This window comes from Athene noctua, chromosome 16 (genome assembly GCF_965140245.1).
Source record: "Athene noctua chromosome 16, bAthNoc1.hap1.1, whole genome shotgun sequence".
NCBI classification, from domain to species: Eukaryota; Metazoa; Chordata; class Aves; order Strigiformes; family Strigidae; genus Athene; species Athene noctua.
Genome location: NC_134052.1, coordinates 15,815,465 through 15,840,026, shown reverse-complemented (window position 1 = coordinate 15,840,026; position 24,562 = coordinate 15,815,465). Strand labels below are relative to the sequence as shown.

The window sequence follows — 24,562 nt, the reverse complement described above, 5'->3', positions numbered from 1 at the left end:
TGGGCGTTGGAAGATCCTCTCCAAACGCAACCCCAGACCACGGCCCACCCCGGGTGGGACTCGGTTTATTCCTTGTTCTGGAGGAGAAGGGTGGGACGGGGCCCCCTGCACCCTGTTCTGTGCGAGGCGGTCGCAAAGCACGGCTTGAAATGCTCTTTGTACTCCCGGCACGCTTTTTTTTTTTTTTTTTTTTTTTAAAAAAAAAAAAAAATGAGGATAATAAAGAAAAATTCAAGGAGGGACATTCATAAGCATGTATGAATACTTTAAAAAAAAAAATTTGTCGCACGTTATCGAGACCAAGTGTATCAATTTTTCACCTCTAAGGGAGTTATTTTGAAACTAAATCTGTATATATATACACACACACATATATATATATTTAGAAAAAATTAAAAAAAGGGAACCTCAGTGAAGTATACAAAGCCCTGAAGGGAAATACAAAGACGAGATGCTAGAGGTTACTCAAGCTAGTGTTGGATAGAACAGGCAGAATTATTGTTTTTTGTTTAAATCTCCAAGAGCAGAAGTTTGCATAGGCAGTAGATCCGAGACGTGCCCAGAGGGGAGCCCGAAGGGCCCGGTCGCACGGAGCAACTGATGAAGTTTTATAAAGTTTCAGCAATTTTAAAAAAAAAAAAAAAAAAAAAAGCCTAAATTCCTGGTTTGAACCCAAGCCTCACAAAGCGCCCGCTGGAGCGTGGAAGTTCAAAGCCTTAATTCCTGTATTTCCAGATCTGCACACCTCCATCAAAACAAAGCACTTAAAATATACATCAGGTGTTAGAAGGATTTTATTTGGTATATATAGTGTATGTTAGTAATATAGAAGCATGTGCTAGATTATAACGGTAACATTGTAAAAGTTAAGATTTTACGAGGATTTTCAGTTTCTCTCTCCTTTTTTTTTTTTTTTTTTTGGATTTATTTTTTGCATCCTCGGCTCAAAAAGAGCTTCAAAGTGGCACTACCAGGAAACACTTCTGAAAGCCATCTGGCTTACTGCCTACCCTTTTAAAAAAAAAAAAAAAAAAAAAAAAGGAAAGAAAAAAAAAAAAATCCAAAGGAATTGCAAAGTAAAGCTAAGCGCCCCGTAACTCCGATTACAAAAATCGAGTCACCCAAAGGTGAGGGCGGGGAGGAGTGAGGAAGAGGAGGACTCAGATCAACATCTCCTGCTCCTCCTCGGAAGGTACGACAGCGGATGGAGACGGAATGTCACAGAAAACGAGGGGGTTTTGAATGGTTTGGGTTTAAAATTTTTTTTTTTTTAAATAGATTTTTACATATAAAAAGCAAAGCTACAGATATCTTTTAAGTACTGTATGTATTTGTCTACATGTAACAGGTGAGGCTGCATGTCCAGGACCTCAGACATCCCCTACCCCCCCTTCCATATTTACAGGATAAATGACAATAAATACAGAGTCCACACTCCGAGAGGCAAAAGTCGGGGTAGGGAAAGAGCGACCTCGCTCTGCGACCCCCCCAGTGACCACTACGACCGCTGGGGAAAAAGTACACAAAGACCCAATCCTAAAACACCGGGTTTAAGTCTTTTAAAATATGGCAGGAGGGCTTTACAAGAAGCTAAAATGTAAAATCAGATTTTTACAGTTGAAGAAAAATGGTTCTGCGTGACCCTACCGCTGTGTTCGGTATTTCAGAGGGTTATCCACACTTGTGGCTAAAAGCAGCAAGTCCCACTCCTCTCCTTCAGTCCTGAGGAGCAGCAGTGAGGCCTCACTGAGCCAAACAGAGGATTTTAGGAAAGACCCAGGTTCCCAAATCACTGACGTGCGCTAAAACCGACCGAGCAGGAGCCTGGGAGCGGCTGGAGGCTCCCAGGGAAGGGGATCGGCGCCGCGAAGCGGGACGATGCCCGCGGAGAGAAGGGGGTGAGTGTTGGCAAAGAACTGAGGAGCAGAGAAAGGAATTGAACGCCATAACCTGGATGCGACTTAAAAAAATTGAAAAAAAAAAAAAAAAAGAATAAAAATCGAGGAATGAATAAAGAACGAGCTACCGCAGGTGCCAGGACCAAGGCTCCCACCGCGCTCCTGGCACCGAGCAGCTGAAATCCTTCAAGCTGATTTGCTTTACTGGGGTTCACTGTGCAATCTCCTTTTTATTTCCTCTGCTGGGTGGAACCACGGTTTTTGTTACGGACCAGCACACCTGCACGAACACTCTCCGCCCTGCAGGGATCACCCGTCCCACCACGGGAGGAAAAATAGCACCTTTAGTCATTTGGCTTTCTGGTGAGGGGTTGTTTTTTGTGGTGGGTTTCAAGATACCATCACCACAGACATCGTATAAAATTGCTCCACAGCAAGGAAAGAGTGAGGTCTTCAGCTTTTTTTTTTTTTTCCTTTTTTTTTTTTTTTTTTTTTAAAAAAAAAAAGCACCAGAAGCAAAGAGGTGAAGGGTAAAACAAGCTTCTTCTCAGGAACAAGACACTTCCAATGCACTTTGTTGCTGTTGTCATTTAGGTGTAGCTGGAAGAAGGCAACAGTGGCCGATATGAACGGGTAGAATCCAAGTACCCGGAGCAGCCCCACAGAGTCTGTTAGGAGACACTGGGAGAGAAACTTGGTTCTTACTTTTTTTTTTAAAAAAAAGTTTATTTGAAAATTTACATGAACCAGTGAACCAGTGCAGCTAAAGCTGAAGGTTTTTGTCATGGATTAAGTAGGTGTTACACCTACCAGTGATGAATTAAACTTTGTAGATGGGTGAGGAAGAACAACGTACCCAGGTGACAAAGTCTAGGGGTTGGGAGCAGCAAGATCTCCCCCCAGCTGGGATCTCCTCACCTTGGCTTCTCACCTTTCCCAGTTCATCCTGCACTTTGCTATATGCCTCATTCTTCCTGCGGTTTGCATATATTATGAAAAAAGGCAGCTGAGCAAAGGGAGAAAAGTGAAGATATTTTCAGAGAACTACAGGTAGAGAATTACCTGTGTCCTTTATAGCAACGGGTGCTTCTGGAAGCACCAACATGTGTTTCAGTGACCAAGGAGAACCAAGGCTGGAAGACGGGACGTGGGTAAGACGCCAGTAGGTCCAAGAAACGTCATAATCTTTCTCTGATGGTGATTCTTTTGGAAGCTGAGAAAAGAATTCATAAGGCTGTAATCTGACTTGCCTTTTGATCTATTTGGCTCCACGCAAAATAATAAAAACTCTCTTTAAATAACTTTGCAAAAGGCCTGTACCATCAAGGGAAGCCCTCCAACATACACATCGATTTGCTTTCGCAATGTTAGCTTGTAATTCCACTGCTGCTGGGATTTTAGCACACAGACAAGGTGTTAAAAAAAAAAAACAAAAACAACACACAAAAAAACCAACCAACCGCCACCAAAAAAAAACCCTGCTTCGGACACAAAAACCTCCCCGGTGTTCGGTTGAGGGTGGGAAGGGGATGAGGACTCATGCTTCACCCATCCTCCCCATCGCACACCTGCAGAACCTCTACCTCGCTGCATGCACCCGGCTGGCTCGGCCGGGGGGTGGCCAGGGCTGGGGCTGGTCGTGGAGGGAGAAGGGGGAAGGCGAAGTCAGCCGTGCCACCAGCAGCGACCCGGCTAAGACAGTATCTGAGTGGAACAGAGAAGGACTTGTTTAGAAAACACAAGAGTTATTTTCACACAATGGACGACAACAAGGCTACTTAGTTTTTCCAACATACTCCTTCTTCCCCCACCCTCCCTCCCCCTACAAACAACAGAGCGAAACAAAACCCAACCAACCAAAAAAAAAAAATATATATATATCCCTAAGAAATCCAGGTAAAATCCTTGTCGTTCTCCCCAGAGTTGTCCTGCTCCTGCGGAGAGTCGACATCTTTGTCATCATCTAAAATCACGTCATCTTGTGACATTCCTACGTCATCCTTCCACTTGATGTCGTCGTCGTCTCCCATCTCCTCGTCTCCTTCCACTTTGATGTCATCCGGGTCTTCCATGTACTGCCCCTCCCCGGGGTAGCACTCGTCTGGGGACCCTTCCCCGCCGTTGTGGTCCAGGTGACCCGCGATGCCTCGGCCAGAGCAATCGGCACAGACTCCGTGGCGGCGCGAGCCATGTTTAATCCCCACGCTGGCCGCGGACATGAACACTCGGTTGCACACTTTGCAGACGTATTTTTTATCTTTGCTGTGGACCTGGAAAAGGAGAACGATTGGAAAAAAGTTAATGCCAAGGGAGGCGGATGGAGAGCCGCGGGGAAGGACGCGCTCCTCCGACCTCGCCACCGCAGCCCACGAGTGCAGCCCGAGATCGTCACGGGCTTCCAGCATGAACTCAAAGCCACTCTGATTAATTCAACCCTCAAACGGTGTCATACAACGGAAAAATCCTTCTGAGACCGCCTTCGGATCATCAAATGAGTAGTTTTGAGAGGCGCTTTTATCACTTAATTTTTTTCCTCTCCTCTTCTCGTTGTTTTTCTGGGGTGCAAGAGTTGCACTGCACCATCACCACGAGGAAAACTTTCCACGGTACAAACTCCCCCCCCAGCCCAAGCGCTGGCTCTCTGCAGAGCAGAGCAGAACCACCCGTCATCAAAGCGCCGTTAACATCACGTTAATTTAGCGGTTTCTCTCCTGATCCCACTGCTGCCAAGAACCAAAGAGCAGGGGCACCGTTAACACATCCTGTATCTCTACAAAAATGCAGCCGAATGCACTTGTAACCTTATTTCTGACTGCTTTGGTGGCTGAAAAGTGGTTTGTCACAAATGTTTCTGTTCTATAGATCAGGCTGCATTTTATGTCTGGAAATAACAGGCGCAAGGAGCTATCGCACTTACAGAATAAGCAGTAAGTGGGAAAATGCTCTGTAGGATACCAGAAATCACTTCAAGATTCAAAATTCACCACACAATGAGAAAAATTACATACTTTGAGAAGCACAAAAACACCTAATCAAAGGTGAAACCTGTTGCTGGCCACTTTTGCCATGTGTAGAATGAAAAGAGCTTGCTCAAAACGTTCACCTGCTCCTCTATCTCCCAAAGGAAACAGCCAAAGCAAGGCAGCGAGAACTCCTGAATTCCACCACGAGGAGCCTCATCAGGTACTTTAATTTATATACATACATATATATATAAAAAATACACACATGTATTCACTTTATCTATATATAGAATAGTTTAGTCGGAAGGGATCTACAACAATCCTCTAACCCAAATGCCTGAGTACTTCAGGGCTGACTGATACACACTATATATTATCTTATTTTATTTATTTATATATATATATATATTCTTTGGTTTTTTATGGATTAACACCACACCAGGACAGCCCAGGAGTGTGCCTTGGCCAGCTCGGGGTTGTTCCGAGCAAGCCCTCGTGCAGACCATCAGCTACCAGAGCCTCGTGGCACATCATGCCAGAGCCTAATCCTTTTCTGAACTCCTTAATTCTTCCCATGCTCACCACGGCTTGCAGGAAAGGTTTTGCTGGTTAAACTCGCCTTGGCTTGGAAAAGTCCTTCCTTTTCTTTTCAACCAGCTGCCTGGCGAGGCCAGCTCCCCGCTGCTGCCCCCGCACGGGACCAGATTCTCTGCAACCCTCCGCTCCCAACACCCTGCAAGCCAAAGGTATTTGGGAAGAGGACAGACTGACCCATCGCACCCCCTCAGCCCTCGCTACCACAGGACACTCGCTCGGGCTTTGTACCGCCCCGGTCCCAGCCGTGTTCAAAGCCCACGAGCTCTTCTGATGTGCTCCGGCTTCAGGTTTCCCTCGCTCTGAGCTAGTCCCCGCGATGGATTCTTCAACTGCATCACGCAAAGTCATTGTATTTTATTTTTCTTTTTTTTTTAAACTACGTGTAAGCTTTTTTAAAAGCAGTTGGACAGGGCTGGTCAAAGTCATCTAACAACATCTATAGGCATCGCTCATTTTTAACTGTTAGAAGAATGATTTTCAGGCATCAAAAGCTGAATAGGATTACAGAAGGTGGTCAAGGGTGCAGAATAGGGCTAAAAGAGCCGTACAAAAAAGGAAACGATAAAACAGGTACCAAAGCAGTGAGTATTTCTAATATCTGTTTAAAAACTGATGACTTCTCTCCCTCTTTTCCCACGCTGACAGTTTAGTCAGCGTATTTGAAGTGAACCACGTTACTGGATGGAGCTGAGCAGAAATTAATCTTATTTCCCTTACAGCCAAATCAGTAAATATTAAACACAGAAACGGTGTCTGGCCCTCAGTATCTGAAAATGCCGTTAGAAAGATCATATTATAACTAAATACTATTCCAAGGGAAAGAAGGGAAAAACGTGCTGACAACATTCTGAATTTCCCCCCAAAATTTTAAAAATGGGTTAAGTTCTCAGAAATAAAGTGACGGAGGTAACAGCTGGCACGACAAGGTGTTCCCTGCTGCAAAGCTAGGAACAGGGCTCGAAATCTGTGTGCTTGCAGCAGGGCTGAGCTCACCACCTGGATCTGCCTCCCGAACACCAGCACCCCCCAAGGAAACAACGAGGGGGGCATCTCGGGGAGCAGGCAGTCCCCCGGGCAGATGGCCGGGCACTCGTCCCAACGGACACGTGCTGGTGGAAGGAGGCGGCAGTGGATGGTGGAGTTCTGAACCCCAGAGCAACTCCTCACGCAAGGCCCTCGACGATCCCGGTGCCAGGGGATAAACGTTCCCTGAGTCGGGACGCCCCGGGACACCGGGCAGCAGCTCTGCCCAGGAAAAGGCAGGGATGGAGCAAGCTGCTAGGTGGTGTAGTAGCTGTAATAATAGCCAAGTCTGCTAAGGATTTAATAATAAATAATAATTTAAAAAAAAAAATTTTAAAAGCTACTGCAAGGAAACAGAAGCTCACTACGCAAACAAAACTCCTCCCCATCTAAATTTATCCTGTCGGTTCTAAGCAGTTTGCAGTCGTTGGCGATGCTGTGACAGAGCAGGTAAGAAAGTTCAGTACGTACGGAGACAAGTCACTTCAAACTAGAACCAAGGAACTTCTGGTGAAGTTTTTTTTGAAGCTGAAAACCTTGAGAGTATTACAGGGGTAGCGCTTCCTTCTGAACACAGCTGTTCGCTGCAACGGGGTGAGAAACCTCAGTTTATGCTCTGCCACCGCACAGAAATATCACTCGAGATGCAAATATTTTGGAAAGAAAATTTTGTTTTACTTTACTATTCCATTTCAAAGAAAACACGCATTTCTATTCCATTTAAATATTATATAAAGACTGTAAAAATATGCCTTTTTAATCCGAGTTAAACTAAAATAGTCCCTTTTGTCTTTGGTTACCAGTTGAGGAACTGAGAGAAACAAGGTTTTTGGTGTTAAACCTACTTCCTTCTCCTACGTGTTATTTTTATAACACTTTTTTTTTTTATTTGACGCACACCAACATTCGTCTTTACAGATTCACCCGAGAGTTGGCAATTAAGCCCCAAAACATCACGCACACCGGAAATAAGATGACAAGAGAAGCAAAGTGAACCCAGCAGTTAATCTTGCCACAAGCCCTTCAGACAGCCTGCACAACTGCTTTTGTAAATGAAGATCACAGTGCCATTTGCATATAAGAAAATACCCCTTTTCAGAGCTTCACTTCAAAAGAAACTTCAGATAAAGAATGAAACTGGAATTTTTCTGGGGCCTTACACAGTACCAAAAAAACCCCTCAAATCTGTGTCCTTTTTTCTTTAATTCATCCATGCCTTGGAGTCATTTATGGCTCTTTGGAAATGAAAACAAAATCGGTATTGTCAAGGCTACACTTTTTTCAGGAATTGCCACTAAAAATTTGTAATCCAGCTGGTATTTTCTAAATTAACTTCATTCCTGACATAAAAGAAGTCAGAGAGCGATTCAGACAGACATATATCCTCTCCTGTATGTGTTCACAAGTGGCTGATTTCATCTCCCCGGATGTCTAACAGAACTTGGAACTTCACACTCAACAGAACCAAGTCGCTCACCTAAAATGATACCAGCAGCAAAAAAAAAAAAAAAAAAAAAAAAAAAGGAGAACTAAAATTAATTTGCAGAGCACCTCAGTTTCACTCCTGGAGGCTATAGGGCATTTCCCTGCCTTCCCCATGGTATGTAAAAATATACTGACTCTCGTTAGTACAGAATTCACAGAGCAAGAAAAGGAATTGCAAAGTCTGTCACACTTGAACCAAGCTGCATTGCTGCTATCAAACTGCCTTTGCAGGAAGGTCTGCGAGGGGACGCACGCGCTCGCAGGACTGGCATGAGGCATTCAAGTTCTTTGTGGCTTTTTGAGAATTACAGCCAGGAAAACATTAATTACTCTAAGCACACCTCCTCTGGTAAGATATATTTACCCTGAAAATTTAATACATAATATAAATAGGATATATATATATAATATAAATATGGGAAAAGTTGCTTAAATGACCTCAACAAACCAATTCTCGGTCACTGAAACTGTCAATAGTCTTGATTATTTTTTTTTACTATCTCGCTGTATTAAAACCTCAGAGCTACCATCCCAGTATTTAAAAAAAAAAAAAAAATATTAAAAATCATGTTTTCTTTACAACCTTAATTAGAGGGACACCAGAACTTGCTGGTGTGCATTACTGAAATAATTACGTAGAAACTATTTGCTCTTCCTCAACATAGCTTTTCCTCTTCCTCAACACCACAAAGCTTTGAGAAACCACTTTAAGATATCAAATTAATTCTTCCCTGAAAAAAAAAGCAGTTTGGCTTAAAATTTTGTTTCTGAGGAAGTTGTGAAAAGCCAGACAATGGCACCAAGCAGGCTCCTCACTGGAGCAGCCGTCTGTAATAGGGCATAACATTATTTTTGATAACTAAGCACTGCCAGACCAGAGTAGCTCTGCCTTGAATTCTTCTTGCTGAGTGACTGATTTTAAAGCTTTCTGCACAGAGTCACTCACAACCTATTAAAAAAAAAAAAAAAAAAAAAAAGGGAAAAATTCTTTTTCCATCCTGAAGACAGCATTAGGTATTCTCCCTCCTGGGAAGGAGAGGGCTGCGGGGCTGGAAGCCTCCGGCTGAGCGAGGAGAGCAGGTGGAGATTAGCTCTGGATGAACAGGCAGCAAAACACGGGGCCTTTGAAAGGTGGAGGGAAGAAAAGATACTGGAGAGGCCTTCAGAGGAGCCCCGGAGGGGAAAACCTAAGCCAGAGGAAGCTCCTGTTATCTGTCCCCCAAACAAACGGGCCCGGTTGCCACGCTGCCCCCCTGGCAGGGGCACTCTTACCAAGGTGTGCCGCTTCATGTGCTCCCGGCGGGTGAACTTCTTCCCGCAGATCTCACAGGGATAGGGCCTTTCCCCCGTGTGGGATCGCATGTGTCTCTTCAGGATGCACTGGTGCATGGCTGAAAAACTGCAGTACGGGCACTTGAATTTCTTCCTGATGACTGTGAACTCGTTGACTGGAAGAGAGCAAGAGGAAGACGCAGGTTACTTGTGGAATGTCTCAAAACAGTCAGTCTACTTGTTTACTATTAAATTAGTTCACTGTGAAATCACATTGTCACCTCTTAACCATCTACAATTTTTTAAATTCTTATATTATTGCACTTATTCAAGCTAAGAACTTCAAATACCTTCACCAAAGAAGCCTCCGAACAAACCAATGCACAACAGTCTAACACACATTGCCTAACGTTTGCTAAATGGCACATAAAAGGGCTGACAATCTGCTATAATTCTGGCTTATTATAATGAATTATCCTAAAGATCAAGATCTAAAATTCTAACACTATTATTTAGCGTTAGAATTATTTAGAAGAATAGTCTTATTTAGAAGAAGTTACTAGCCATGAACAGAAAACCACAAGCGTTAACAACCTGACAGTGCCCGGCGCTTTGGTTTTATATTTATGGGGTGATGCAGGAACATCATCACACACTTGAGGAGCATTTCAGCGAGGGTGCAGAGACCAAGGATTACCCAGAAGAAACAGGACAGTTACAACAAACACACTTCTATGTTATCCAACTCTCAGCTACTATGAGCATATATATAGAAATACAAAAGGATGCTTAATATCGAATTAGGGCACGATCCCTGCAAGCCTCCTGATAAAACAATCTGATGGGCTTTTTTTCTGTCCCCCCCCTTCCCCAATCGTATTTAGCTGAACTAGAAAAGGGATGAATTCTCTGAAGTCATTCTGACATTGTTGATTCTTTTCTTCTTGTCATCTCCACAGAAGCGCGCTGGAAGCGGACCCAGGGGACACAAACAGCATCGACAGCCCAAGGGTCGGATTTGCCAGCAGAATGCACGTGGCAGCTGCGGTGGTTATTTCCTCCTCCAAACAATGTGAAAGTGCCATATGCAAAATACAGCAGGTGAAAACAGAATTATTTGCTACTCCCTGAGGGCATCCACCCACTCTAAGTTTGGAAGTGACTGCCCACCTGGATATGATCTTAAATCTCCACCTTCTAATAATGCTGTTGCTTTCCCTTAGTATGTTAATTTTCACATTTTCACCCACTTTTCTCCTAATTATTGTTGTTTCTCAAAGCAATATATTGTTTACTAACAACTAGAGGGGAAAAAAAAAAAAAGAGCAAGTTCTAGTTAATCACCTCAAGTACACAATCGTGTATGTAAATGGCTCTTGGTCAATGAAGACAGGCTATGTAGGAGAGCTAAGGGAGTAAGGGTAACACCAGACCTACTATATGGCTTCTAACATACCGAGTACTTTGCAATATTTTTAGATGCTTATTGAAATGTTATCTCCTACAAATGCCCTACCAGCCCGAGGTACTGTGCATGCCCTCAGTGTACCTCACATAATGCCCTGGGAGTTACACCTTATGCTGAAAAAACATTACTTAAAAATAGGCCTTTTCAAGAAAAGTCAAGAAAGTCTTCAAGAAAGTCAGTAGGCCTATGTACTCAGTGTCGTTTAATGCCTAATTTGGGGGCTTTTCTTCTAAAATTTCCTTTGTCTCATATTTGCAATACGGATAAAACAATGTGAAAAGTACGTTTGTTGCTCCTGTGCAAACTCCATGACACTACTGAGACACCTTTACGTAAGGTAACACCACCCTTCTCGGTCAAAACAAACATTTCAACGCAAGCTCATCTTAGAAGTATTTTAAGAAGTTTTTTATTGTTCTAGTGCAGACTAAAAGCATGGTTCAAGATCTATCTTAAAAGCTGCCGTGATATTAATTTTGTTTTAGCATTTGTTTTGACTACCTGGGATTAAAGCTATCCTCCACGCTTTGATTAGCAGTTTGAATTGGATCTAATATTCTCATATTCTTTTTCTTGTGTCCCTAACTTGCTGCTTTGGGCTGTTCAGCAACGGTGGTGGTCCACCCTACAGGTGCTTTTTTTTTTTTGGTGGGACTTTTTGCAGCACATTTGTGAAGCTGTCGAGAGAATTTTCTAGCTCAAGGAAGAAAAAAAAAAAAAACAAACCCTACTCACTCGGGCCATGGCTGCAATACTGATGACAGGGTAAGTGAACGCTAAAGAATATTTCACTCACCCATCAGTAAAGATTATTCACTGCGATCGGGTGGAATTTGGAAGGGCTGGTTTTTGAGTGACTGTGCACTTGCAGTGCTTTGGGAACCTCCCAGAGGACGAACTTCAACATGGCCCATTGCCCAGAGCCTTGTGCAAGCTCTTGTTGATAATGTAACCACCCAGCCCTTCCCCATACCCATCCTGATTTACAAGGTTTTAAACTTTTTTTTTTAAACAACTAGAATATGAAAACTCTTTCTCTTTTATATTACAGGAAAAGTATTTTTTCTTTTATCGTCTCGTTTAGATTTGTCTATACAATCAGACGCAAGGAGCCCACCTTCTTCTACAGCAAGTATTAATTTTGTGATACAAAGCTATTTATGATAAATACATTTCCAGTCTGATCTTGCTCAAGCATTAGTGATAGGCCACACACACACTTACATTCCCCAGGATCACTATAAACCTATTACTATGAAGTCTAGACAAGGTAAGCAAGCTGTAAGCTGATCAAGGGAAGTCAAGAGGGGCCACGTAACCCTCCTTCCTCCAGGCCAAGGCCATGTCCAGTACTGCTCAACACCACAAACGTGACGTGTAGACCACAGCCAGCAGGGGAAGCCGCTCAGCAAGTCAGGTTTAAGCACCTCACTCTGGAAAACACTCACATGGAGATCCTGACAGCAACCAGGATTACGAAGCAAAAGTGCTTTAGAGAAGAGAATACCACAAAATCCCTTATTTCCTGCATCGCCAGATTGCACCTGATCCTGTCATTTCCTAAATGACCAGATGCCTCCTCTCATTTACTGTCCGACCTGTCCCTTCACTTTATAGCTGAGCTACTGCAGAAACCGAAAAGGCAACTCCAACCGTGAGGTGCACAACCTGCACCTCTGCCACGGTACTTCCACACACAAATAGCCACAGGTTTCCAACACAGAAATGTATTTCCAACAACATATTGGCAAAGCTTTCTGATTTCAGGATCCCTCAGGCTTACTTCTGCCTGCATTCAGCTTAAACTGCTCCAGAGTAACATTTTCGGCTTCTAATATGCTGATAGTTAAAAAGTCACAGAACACTTTTTGCAGCTAGAGTTTTATTGAAAACTGTTTGGTTTTGGTTTTTTGCTCCATCAAACAGCCATATATTTAGTTCTCGTATCTCCAAAGTAAACACCTTAAAAACAAAAGCATTGTTAGAAAAATAACTGTATGGCAGAGTTAACATTTCCCCACTCTCCTGTGAAACAGATGCACCCCTAAGTACATATACTTCATGAACAACATACCAACTTTGGTATGAGTATTATCTTTTGTCTAAATGACAATATTTTATAGAACTCATGTATAGCAGCATTAAGGTCCCAAGAAAAAATCTGCAATGAGATCATCAAGACCATTAACAGCAGCACCACAGGTAACCAGCTACTGGACACAAGTACAGGAAGAAGAGCAGCAAAAAGTGGAGAATGTAATACACAGTGCCATAGTGGAAAAAAAAAAAAAATCTATGTACTTAACTCTGCTAAAATATTTACAGATGATGTGCATTTTTTAAATGGGCACAATAATGCTTGGAAAAAAGCCTTTGGTATTGTCATCGCAATTAACTTGAGAAGGGAAAGCACTACCGCTGAAATACTACACTCAAATTTTAAGAGAATTCTTGTCCACTTAATCCTCATTATATTTAAGGTTATAAATAGCAAGGTGCAATTTAACTGTCAAACTTACACATCTTCCCATGCCATTTTCGAATGCAAAAATCTTGCTTTCAGAAAGTTTTCTACACAAACTCGCTAAGCCTCTGCTACGTTATACCCTATGGTTCTAACATTTTAAAAAATCTACCCGTGATCCTGAAGAGAAACACTGGAAATTCTCAGTGCTGAACTCAGGAAGCCCTCTGATGTACAGGCCAAGTAAAATACTACTTAAACCTCTATTAGAGAGAATGAGTTGACCTGACTATAGAAAAAAAGAGTTCCATGTTGAATTAAATCCTCAAATATGAGAAAAATGAACAAACATGAAGTGTCAGTAACTATTATCACAGTGAACGAATCCTTTTAAAATTTGCTGAAGTTACTTTTGCTGGCATCTTACTTTTCCAATTCAGACAAGTCCTACCATGCTGCTCCCAGATTGCCAGGTAAGACTCACTGTGGCCAAAACTTTCTCTTCTGGCTCAGCTTTCTCCTCCCTCACTTGCTGGTTCCTTAAGAGCAAAATAAATGACAAAGCAATTAAACTGACATCTGCAACAAGGGAAGCTGACAAACTGTAAACTACACACGTTCACAGACAGCCATGATCCACGATGCCAAAGATGTCAATGGGAACAAGAGTGAGAAAAATGAATGAGATTTTGAAAAAAAAAAAAAATTTAAGGAAAGTGAAGTATGGTGCACTACACTGATTATACAGGAACATGTTCTCAAATCTGACCGTGCCCTGCGGAAACAAAGAGGAAGAACTAACTAAGCCAAGGAGGGAAACTCTGGCTTCCCGACCCTCACAAACCCAGCTCTGAGGGGCAGGGAGCCGCCTCCCCGAAGCTCCGACTCCCGGCAGAAGGGGCCGGGCAGCGCTGCCCAGGGTGTACCCACTCCCTCGGTACCCGAGCAGCAGGGACCAGACGATCCCTCGTCCAGCTCTCCACAAAACAGCTCTGCAAGACACTCTCTACTGGAGACCTCCAGGCTGCTCAAGTCCACTTTGTGCACCGCCAAGTATTTCTCGGTTTTGTCTCCCTGAGATGTAAAAACATTACGAAAAATAACTTCTCTGAAGAACTCTACAGACCGTTTGTAGAAGTTGCTTTAGTCTCCTCGGCTGCCTGTCTCACACGTTAAGGAAAGCAACCCTACAACGCCAGAGCTCAAGCTGCTGACAAGCTGTGTTGTACACAGAGCAGCTGGGAAGCACTACGCTTAATTATGTTACTTTCATTTCACAGTTAGTATAATCTGGTTTTGCATGTAAATATATAGCAAGAGATAGAGAAATATTTAATCTTAAAAAAAAAAATATTTCATATAATAAAAATTACAGTAAGACTCCTACCCTCCAGTAACAACCATTACTGATTTTTGTATGCACACCCTGAGTTACAACTAGACCTTCTGGGTAAAGCCTCCTCTCCTCAGTTTCAAGAACATATATTCAGTCTGGCTGACTTAATTACATTATATAAAACAAACGAGTCGGAAAAATTTACAGAATTCCCGAAAACCACAGCCATACTCCAGTATAATTTTTTTGAAGTCCTAAAAGCACTCAAACCTAGTATCAATAAAATACACAAGCCCTGCGACAGCTTTCAAGCCCAAATGATATACCTTGTTGCACGTATGAACAAGCAGCAGGTTCTTCTCCTTTAATTGACATAGAAAACCAGACTTTATAGACAGCTTACAGGGCTGAGCAACCCAGTGCTTTCAGAGCCCCTAATCTCAAACTGAAACACCCTGAAATGCCCTAGTTGTCTAACGGGCAGAACACTAGAACAGAACTCAGAAGACTGAATTCTGTTATTAATTCTATTGCTACCATGCTCAACAAGCTGAGGTATGTTATTTTCCCAGGGAATACGAGGAAAACATCACCATTTCTTTTATAAAGCACTTTGAGATCTACTGATTTTAAAAAAAAAAAAAAGTTTAAGGCAGTATAAGCACACAGTATGACCACACCAATAAGACCAAAGTGCCCGCTAGATGGACTGACAAAAGTTATTTTTGCACAAAAACTGCACCGTGGCTGCAGTTACACAGTATGTGGAACCAGCACGTTATCATCCTGACCAGCTTTGGGGAGTTACTCTATTGAATTACACCTGCGGTACGTTCGTTCGCAGCACGAGAACCACGGAACAATTTGCTTTTCCTAGTTTTAAGTGTCTCGTTTACACGCCAGGAGCTACGTGTCCTCAGGATCCTCGTTTTGTCCTACACTCTCCAAAAGCTCAAACCTGCCCAGCTGGGCAGAGCCCAGGTAACACGCTTTCACGTGGCTAGTGAGGTTCTTCTGTGTACCGAAGCCCTTGCCACAGAAGAGACAGACAAAAGTACGCTCGTTCGAGTGCACAGACATAAGATGCCGGTTTAAGTCTGTCTTGTCTCGAAACAGCTTGGCACAGATAGGACACTGCATCTTCTTACAGTTGAAATGGATGGTCTTTTCGTGTCGATCCATGTTTGATTTCAGAGTGAAGCTGGCGGGGCATTTGGAGCACTGGAAGCGGGCGAGCTGGCCAGGGGACATGCTGTCAGCAAGGCCAGGCCGGGAGCAGTCGAAGTCGAAGGGGAGAAGCATGGAGAAAGCATGCTCGTGGATGTGCTCCTTCAGCTCTTCAGCACACTGGAAAACCCTCCTGCAGAAACCACAGGTCAGCCTCTTGCCCAGGGCTGAATCCAGGAACAGGCCATCAGCGGTGACGTCCATGTCTTCCGATCTCGAAAAACTCGTATCTAAAATAGAAATATGCAGAGACACGCACAAATCAGTGTTTTCTGGTTTAAGTGATGATAGTTTAAAAAGATATTTTTCTCTCTACTTACTCGAATCAGAGTTATCGAACTGCCAAAGTGCTAAAAATCCATCGTAAGCGGCCTGCAAATGAAAAGCATACTGAAGTTAAGGCAAGCATTGACGAGGACACGCCTTTGCAGTTAGTGCTCAGACTCCCATCTCGTCACAGCCTTGGCCCCTTCTTTCAGGGAAACTCATCATCGGACGTGGCAACCCTACTTGTCCTCCCAAAGCTGGCACTGTCGAAGCAGCTAAGTTCACTGGGCCCGATTTTGCAAGGTTCGGTGTTTTGAAGACAGTAATCAACGTGTCTATTTAGGTCCTGGGTACCTACTCCGTTTCCAGTCCCGTAAGCATCTGTTGCTCCCACTCAGGCCAGCAGCAAACGCTGGATAGAAAATTTTTAGCAGATACAACAGAACTGGAAAATTTTCCCTTAGCCATACATAGCCACTTTTTCTTTCCACACAGAAAACAAACACCTTCTGCGTAGTTCCCTTTATGCAATGCGCTCTGGCATTGCTGATCCAAATTACTAATAAAAGCTGATTTTTTTTTAATTTTTTTTTTCCCTCATAAACCATTTGCAGTATGCCGGCGTGTGGCAGATGGCAGCCCTCTATGAGGCAGAGGCATGATGCAGCCTGGACAGGTCAGCTGGAGACTGGGCAAGCGACTACCAGCCATTCTGACCAGCTCACTTTGCTCTAAGGTGACTGCAGAGAAAAAAAAAAAAAAAAAAAAAAATCTGTGTTTCCACCCATATGTTTAATAGAACTAAAGTATCATTCAAAAATATTAAGAATAAGAAAAGCCACAGAAAGCTATGGATTTTGTTTTAAATTCCTGACTCCTGTAATGCAGAAAACCAGCCTGCTTCTATCCAAATTTAGACAGAAGAAATCCAAATGCAAAACACCCAAGCAGGCAATGGATAGCTGGGGTCTCGGCTATCTTTACGTCATTATTATATTCTTGTATGCAATGTTTTGCAAACAAAGGGATTTACAATAAAATACAGGTTTTTGAACACGAGTTCTGTTGAGGTAAGGCAGAAAGACTAAAATTAGGACAGCACCAGCCCTGACCTCAGACTTCCTAGTTTTAAAATACACTGTTATTTAAAAAAAAAAAAAAAAAAAAGAAAGAAAAAGCTAACAAATCAAAGCGTAAAGTATTATGGTCTTTCAAAGCATTGCTAACTGGGGAGAATTGGATTAAACAAATACCTTTGCATTTAAATTTCTTGTATTTTCCCCCATGATCTTACCTGGGTTGAGGAAGGCACCTCTCCTTTTATCATGGTTTCTGGTGACATTTCACCAGAAGAGCAGATCTCGGGGGGGCTCTGAGTGGCAAGGTGTGATGAAGGCAGCGGGGGAGATGGTGCTTCCACTTTGCCATCACATTCGCCCCTTGAACGATTCAAGTTGGTGCCAGGCCCTGGGGAACACAGGAAACGAATCTCACCCACGTGAACTAGCACCAGCTGGTGGTTTTAAAAAAGGCCTTGCAAAGGCAGCGCACCAGCACTCGCAGCTTATCTTCTGTCAGTGGGAGGGAATGCAGCAGGGCAGTGATGCCAGGCTTTTTTTTTTTTTTTTTTTTTTTTTAAAAAAAAAAAAAAACAAAACCAACCAGCCTCCCCACCCAAAATGCCTCGTCTGTGTGTGATGTATGTAGTGGAGTTCTATCGCGTGGCACCGTCACTAAAGAGTCCGTCCGGAGGAAGCAGCACAGCGCAGCACAAATATCCAGAGCAATCGCTTTTCTGAGAGACACCCCTTGGAGAAGCACCATTTCAAACACATACATTTTGATCTTTAAGTAACGTCCACACGAACTTTATTCTACTACTAAATTTCTTGAAAATTTATGTCAAAGCTTCAGATCTCAAGATTTGACCGTAGTGTTTTATTGAATATAGTACTGTCAGTCCTTGATCTCAAAGTGCTTTACAAAAGATGGGAAAAAAAATAAATATTCCTTTCGTTCTACAGTTAGCAAGCATAGAAGTTCAAATATTTGTACAAAACTATTCAATTATACGTGACAGTCGTTACATTCCAAAAATCTAGCATAGTTAAAAAACCAAACATTATTGGTTTGGCCGAAGCAGAATCTCACCCTCTTGCCTACGCTGCAGCACAGCCAAGTGGGAGACAACGTTCCAGAAACTGCACTGATAATCAGTGACAAATCTCCGTGCAAATAAAGACTGTGTGTAATCAAGATCGGCGTACGTTACAAGTTGTTAAACGAACTTTAACACACACCTCGAGCAAATATTGGAATGACATATCGAGCAGATCGTTATTTTCGAAAAGCAAGCAGGAGAAATCAGAAGCAGATATGGCATAAAAGTAAACAAATTTGTATTTATAGCACTCTATGCCCTAAAGGCTTTTTTATTTCTAACACAAAAGACTCTGATTGAAACCTTTACAGATATAAAAAACACACTCTTTAATACAGCTACAAATAACAAGTCAAAGTTTATACTATGCCCGAATACAATACACTGTGATCTGGGTCACAACAAAGCATTTGAGTGAAACCACACAAAGGTTTCTAAATGTGAACAATCCCAAACCTAACTTTTTTATCAGCTATCAAGGAAATTCTGCTCTTGTGCCACAAGCTGGATGTTTGATTTACCTTCCTCCGCTTTGATCGCAGATTGAAATCTTTCACAACTTAGTTAACTCTATTCAAGTGTGATAACAATACTTCCCGCTTTCACTCTGATGGTGCTCATCTATTGCTGTTTTAATTTAAAGGCAAGACAACAAAATGCTAAAACCCTGTGAATTCAAGGTAGGAAAAAATAGGTGAAAAAGCAAATTTGTCAGTATTTCCTGTCAGAAACTGTTACCAGGAAGCCAGCTCTCCAGGTCTATAGCAGAATTCCAAGCTAGACATCCACATGTTCCTTTTTTTTTTCCCCCTGAACATCCCAAACTGATTCAAACCTCTCCGTTTACATTAAGGCTACACGCTGTGACCATCAGCAGCTTTGAGGCATCTCTGGGGTCCACTTCCTTAAAGAAATGGTATTTTAACATAAAGATAAGCCAGCGGTGTCTGGCTTGATTAATTCTTTATTAGCACCTCTACAGAGTTACACAGGTTCCTAAGAAACTATGCACTTCTTCAAGCAAAAGTTAAGGCTAATGAACGAGCAATGAAACGGAGTAAGGAGAACCAATAAAATCAATCACCCCACGTGAGCCACGAAGATGTACGACAAAGTACAAAGATGCTTTTTAAACCAGCAATTGATATTTATTTATTTTCAACAACTGCAAGTAACACAGAGACACCTACATAAACGAACCATATTTTGTACACGAGAACGCAAACGGCACCTGAATTTACATTTTGCCCCGTTCTGACTGGTACTGTGAGAAACCTTTTTCCCTCCTGAATTTGTATTGAAATTAATTTTATTTAATGAAAAGTATTTTAACTTCTACATCAGAAAACAAAAGCGCTTTCCTTCAAGTCAGCTTTGCTTGTGAAAGATGGTGCACCGGTTTAGCAGTATTTATATGAATACAGTATTCTCTGACAGCTGGACAGTAAGCGATTGTGGAAAAGAGAAAGGCAAAGGTTATTATATCTTGTTTAAAATTGCATCCATTCTCCCCTAAATCTGCATTTACCACGTACAAAAATTCCACACCAAACTGAATACCTTTAGCTCCCTCTTGGAGAGTTGACCACTATGTAAAATGTATTCCTTTAACATCCAGTGCAAGTCTAAATTATTGGCTCCGATGAACCACTAACTAAAAATAACGTATTAGCCGGTTTGCCCAAAAGAAAAGGGCTCTGTGTACCATGTAATCACTTGGCCAGCAAGCTTCATAGGAATTGCTTCTATAAACAGTTTCAGTTGCAAGAGGGTAAACAGGAAAAGCCAAACATAGACGTATAAAAAACTATGCAATGTACTATTCTGAAAATGTGCAAGAGTCGCCCTTTAAGGGAGTCTGTCACCCCAAAATCTGAAAGCTTTGACTTTTTTTTTTTTTAAATGAGAAAACAAGGCTGTAAACGAATAAATTCATTGTCTAATGAATATTCAACTTCTTCTCTTGATTACACTTGGCAAAACCAGCTAAAAACATTCAGCTAAAGCCTTTGAGACTTTTGTAGATGTGGTGTAACCGTACAGAACAATGCTACCAAAGTTCAGTATCGTAAATGAAATGAGAGACACGCCATCAAACCAAGGAGCTCAGTAGAACAGCACTGCTGAAGCTGGAAATCAAATAACAACCTGCTTTCACAGACAAACCATGAAAACATGTGAAGATAAGAAATAAGAGGTTTAGTTTATCTCATCTGAAAGACATCCCCAACAGCAAACCATGCGGATTCAGTAACTAGTGGTACCCGAGATGACCTCAGTGTTACCCATGAATAACCCACATGTACTTTTTTTTTTTCTGCAAAACCTGCATGTTCTTTAGGTCAGACAAGCACATGAACAATGGTGATCCTGACCATCCACCATGAACATCATAAATTCTCAGAGCCCTTCAGCTGCAGGTTATCTGGTAACTGTGATACCCAAAAGGCAAGATATTTAAATTTTCCCTCCTGATTTTCAATTAGTGTGAACTGGTTAACTTTAGAAACGCTGTACTTCTGTTTGACTACATCACAGTGATACAACACCCCTCTCACACACCCCGGGCTTTGTTTTCCATCAGCAGAATATTAAGTATTTTCACACCTCATACAATCATTACAATGTACAGTGAATTAGGAAAAAAGAACACCGGCCAACATGAAAACCTTGGGGTATCCTCTATTAACTTTTACAACAGGATGCAGAAGAAAAAATGAAAACTTGTAGTGTATGCAGTAACTTGGAGAGTAATATCCCCTTTAGAAACTGCTCATCAGAATTTTAAACACGTATAATATACCCTTTGGATCTGTCCACCTCCATTAAATCTTTTCCTCCAGAAAAGAAAAATAAATGCGAACACTGCTCTTTACTTACTGTAGTGCTTCGTAAGAGAATACAAAGACAATCCAGTGAGAGCAGTTAAGATTAAAAACCACTTCACATTTGTTAAACTCAAGAGAGATTGATCACTTAAAATTCGTGAAGTTAGTGCATTTCCTTTTCAAATCAAACAGATGAACACTGTGCTGGTTTGGGGATTTTTTTTTTTTTTTAAATAATCTTTTTCACTGTGCTCCTGCCTACTCCCCCCGCCTTTTTTTTTTTTTTTTTTTTTTTGTAATATAACCCAGGACTTAAAATGACTCAACATCCTCAAATTGTGTTTGAAGAAAAATGTGAAAAACACCTACAAAGCTAGCACCAACCTAGTCTCTGCTTTTAGATCTCCAGAATCTTCTTACCATTTGCTTTACTGTCATTTTATACACTGAAAATTCTCATTAAACTTGATGTCCTATTGTATTTCATAACGACCACTTAAAAGCAAGAGAGTCTTGTATCAGAACATCTTTTTCAAGTGATTAAAATAAATCAATACCTGTGAATTTGAATAAGATGAAAGAAAAAATATGTCCCTTAACTCCCTGCTTCTGTAAAAATCCTCTTAGCAGGCCACAGCCACATCCACCCACTGGTGTGAGAGCTACAGACCCAGCAAGCTGTCTTTTTGTCTTATGCAATTCGCTTTGCTTCCATAAAGATGAGATAATTGAAGCTTAGCTGAATGAAATTCAAGTAGTAGTGAGAGGACTGGAAAATAGGGACCTCAAATACAGGCTGGAAGGACCTGCCGAGCCATCGCACCCCTCGATGAGTAACCTCAATTCCTACCCCCTTTTCTACATGTGTCAAGCTTTATTTTAAACTCAGCTGGTCTTCTGCCTATGCCATGCCTGTTCCTAATCTCTGCTTCTCATCTGGTTAGGCAATCTCTAATTTCTAGCCCAAATTTATGACTGCCTTATACTAATTTGTCTTTACACCAAGTGGCCCTTCAGCTTTTAAGGAAAATCTACAGTCCTCCAAGCAAGAGAGGGATGATAGATAGAGGGCAGCCCTGTCACTGTTCCAGTTTCTCAGGACGGAAGATGAAACCGCCGATTTTGCCTGTCACAGACTCAACACGTGGTGTGTGCCTGACCCTCGCAGCCATGCACCCATCGACGCTCCCACCCGCCCCGGTGCCAGCCGAGGGCACCCTTCTCACCACACGCAACCTGGCGACTGAACTGCTGCTCGGGACCTTTGCTACTGCATCGCAACCAAGGGATTTCCACCCAGGAGCCTGGTTTGAACCGTCTAAATCTCACTGAATTGGGAGATCATTCCACCATGAACTACTGTCGAAGAAACAAGAATGTGGCATTAGCAATTCCCCCCAAACATTTAAGCTGCAGAGTAAGGTACAAACATTTTATTTTTTCTCTGAACTTAAAAATATTTTTTAAAATGTAATTCTACTGTTCAGATATGAGAAGCAAAAAGAGTTACATTGTCCAGTTATTTCCCTCTATGATACAACTCAAGTGACCATTAAAAGTTATCTGTCTTTTGCCATTGAGAGAAGTAAAGATAAAATAAAATAACAGATATCTTAAGTGAACTTTTCATTCCATTTAATTGGTCAATTTTCTCAGTATAGATTAAAATAAACCTCTTCTGCTGAAAACTAACATGTAGCACTCTAAACGCCACCACTTGCTCTGTTTGATGTCACAAATTATATCCCCATCTTCCGAGAATATTATTAAAATACAGCATTAATGCTTTTTTTTCTTTGCATGCTAGAGAATCAAACTATTTTATGACTGCAATGACAAAAATACAAAAGTGTGCTGAAAAAATAAGCTGTCTACACATAACAGTACACATTAGCCATCTCCAACAGATCACAAGTAGAGAAACATTCATTTCCACGTGCGAGTATAACAAAACAATCAATAGCTGCTCATTACTCAGAGAGAGGTCTAAAAAGCAAACAGCAAGAAGCAAAGATCACGCGATCCACAAAATCACAACTTTTTCTACAGGAGCAACAGCCAAGCCTCCTCTCAGCATTAGTTAATTCTGGATTCAAAACCTTTGGAGCTACTTCTGTTATCACAAGGATTCAAATACTCTGTACTGTGTTTCTAAGTACCATTCTGCAAACAAGTACAACAGAAATTTGAGGACAAGCACTACATACACACACACTAAATACTTTTTTCTATGGCTTTGGCAGTTAACGTTAAAGTTGGATTGATTACCAAACACAATTTTCCAAATTTTATGGAAAGTGGGATTAAGCAGGATTTGAAACTGGATATAAATGTATCGGTAGTAACGAGGAAGTGACCTGTATCATCTTCTCACTAAAGATTTCACTTAAAGCATCAGTTAACAAAAAAAATATAAAAACACAAACTTACGAGAGAGAGAATGCGTGCCTTTGGGTAAGTACTCAAACAGCAGAGAACTATCCTCTCCCAGCATGTCGGCTTTCAGCGACAGCAAACTGTTCTTACTCATGAGAGCCGCGCGCAGGTTGGCGACGGTGGCGGCCTGGAGCGCATCCTCCTTCTCCGGAGTGAGGGGCTGTGAGATGTAGCTGCCTTCCCCACCCAGGAGGGCTTCGTCCACGCTGGCGTAGGGGTCCGATCGCTCCACTCTGCTGTCAGAGCTGCTGGGCTCTGTTACCGTCACGTCAGCACCTGCGTGACAAAAAGATGCCGTCAGAGACACAAGCAAAGTCCTGCGATGTGGTTCATGAGCCACGCAGGTCCGTCTGACCACGAGTCCGAACAACTGAGAACCAGGAACTTGTCACCACCTAGTTTGGCTTTATTGTCACTTTTCATGTGGGAGAGCTGTTTCTGGCCCCCTCATTTTCCAAAAGCCCGAAGATGAACGCGGCCGTTCAGACCCGCCCCACGCCTGGGGATTTCTGTGCCTCGGGCCGGGGTCCATCCGCACCCCGAACGGGTCAGAACTTCAGTACCACGTGCCATGACGGCAGGGCAGAGGGAGAGCGATGGGTACAGCCTCCCCTGCCACCCCTAACTGGAGAAAACTTTATTTTAAACAAAGATTTCAGGATAGTCTGCTAGCACTGAAATGACATTCAAACGTTTAAGTCCTGTTTTTTCCATAATTTTACTCCCGTAGTTCAAATTTTCATTCCTTTCTTTCTTCCCCATGATGAAGGTTTTGAAAAATCCAGTAATAAACACCCTGTAATAGTGGACTGCTAATTAGTATAGATCCCTTGGGGTCACTTATCTGAAAAATACACAGTAATAAGTGGTTCCCAGCATATATCACAGGGTGGGTTTTATACAGAAGCGATGCCGTTAAAAACAAAAACCAAAGACACAGATGAGCCACTTGACAACAGGTAGCTACAAGGAAGCTGCATAAAACGCATAACAATTAACAAAAACATCAGCTAATGAACCCAAACAAAAAAAATGAAAAAGCTATGGTAAGGCTAATTCCTCCCTGTGAAAACACTTTATTTTTGCATTTTGGGGGAGGTCTAGTTAAAGATTCTCATTGGAACTTTGACTTTCTTA

The 24,562-nt window shown here is 42.2% G+C and overlaps 1 protein-coding gene across 4 annotated transcripts in view; it reads right to left on the bottom strand.

Moving 5' to 3' along the window:
* Positions 1-200: 200 nt before the first annotated feature.
* ZBTB46 (zinc finger and BTB domain containing 46) overlaps positions 201-24,562 on the bottom strand; it is a 58,032-nt gene continuing 33,670 nt past the window's right edge. For 3 of the 4 annotated variants that reach the window (XM_074920554.1, XM_074920555.1, XM_074920556.1), the window contains 6 exons: positions 23,420-23,701; positions 17,295-17,467; positions 16,054-16,105; positions 15,655-15,963; positions 9,239-9,414; positions 201-4,168 (listed from right to left, as the gene is read on the bottom strand). In XM_074920554.1, coding sequence (XP_074776655.1) covers positions 3,782-4,168; positions 9,239-9,414; positions 15,655-15,963; positions 16,054-16,105; positions 17,295-17,467; positions 23,420-23,701 — 1,379 coding nt within the window. In that variant the 3' untranslated portion in view covers positions 201-3,781. The remainder of the gene's footprint in view (positions 4,169-9,238; positions 9,415-15,654; positions 15,964-16,053; positions 16,106-17,294; positions 17,468-23,419; positions 23,702-24,562) is intronic. The other variant, XM_074920557.1, reaches the window with a different exon arrangement.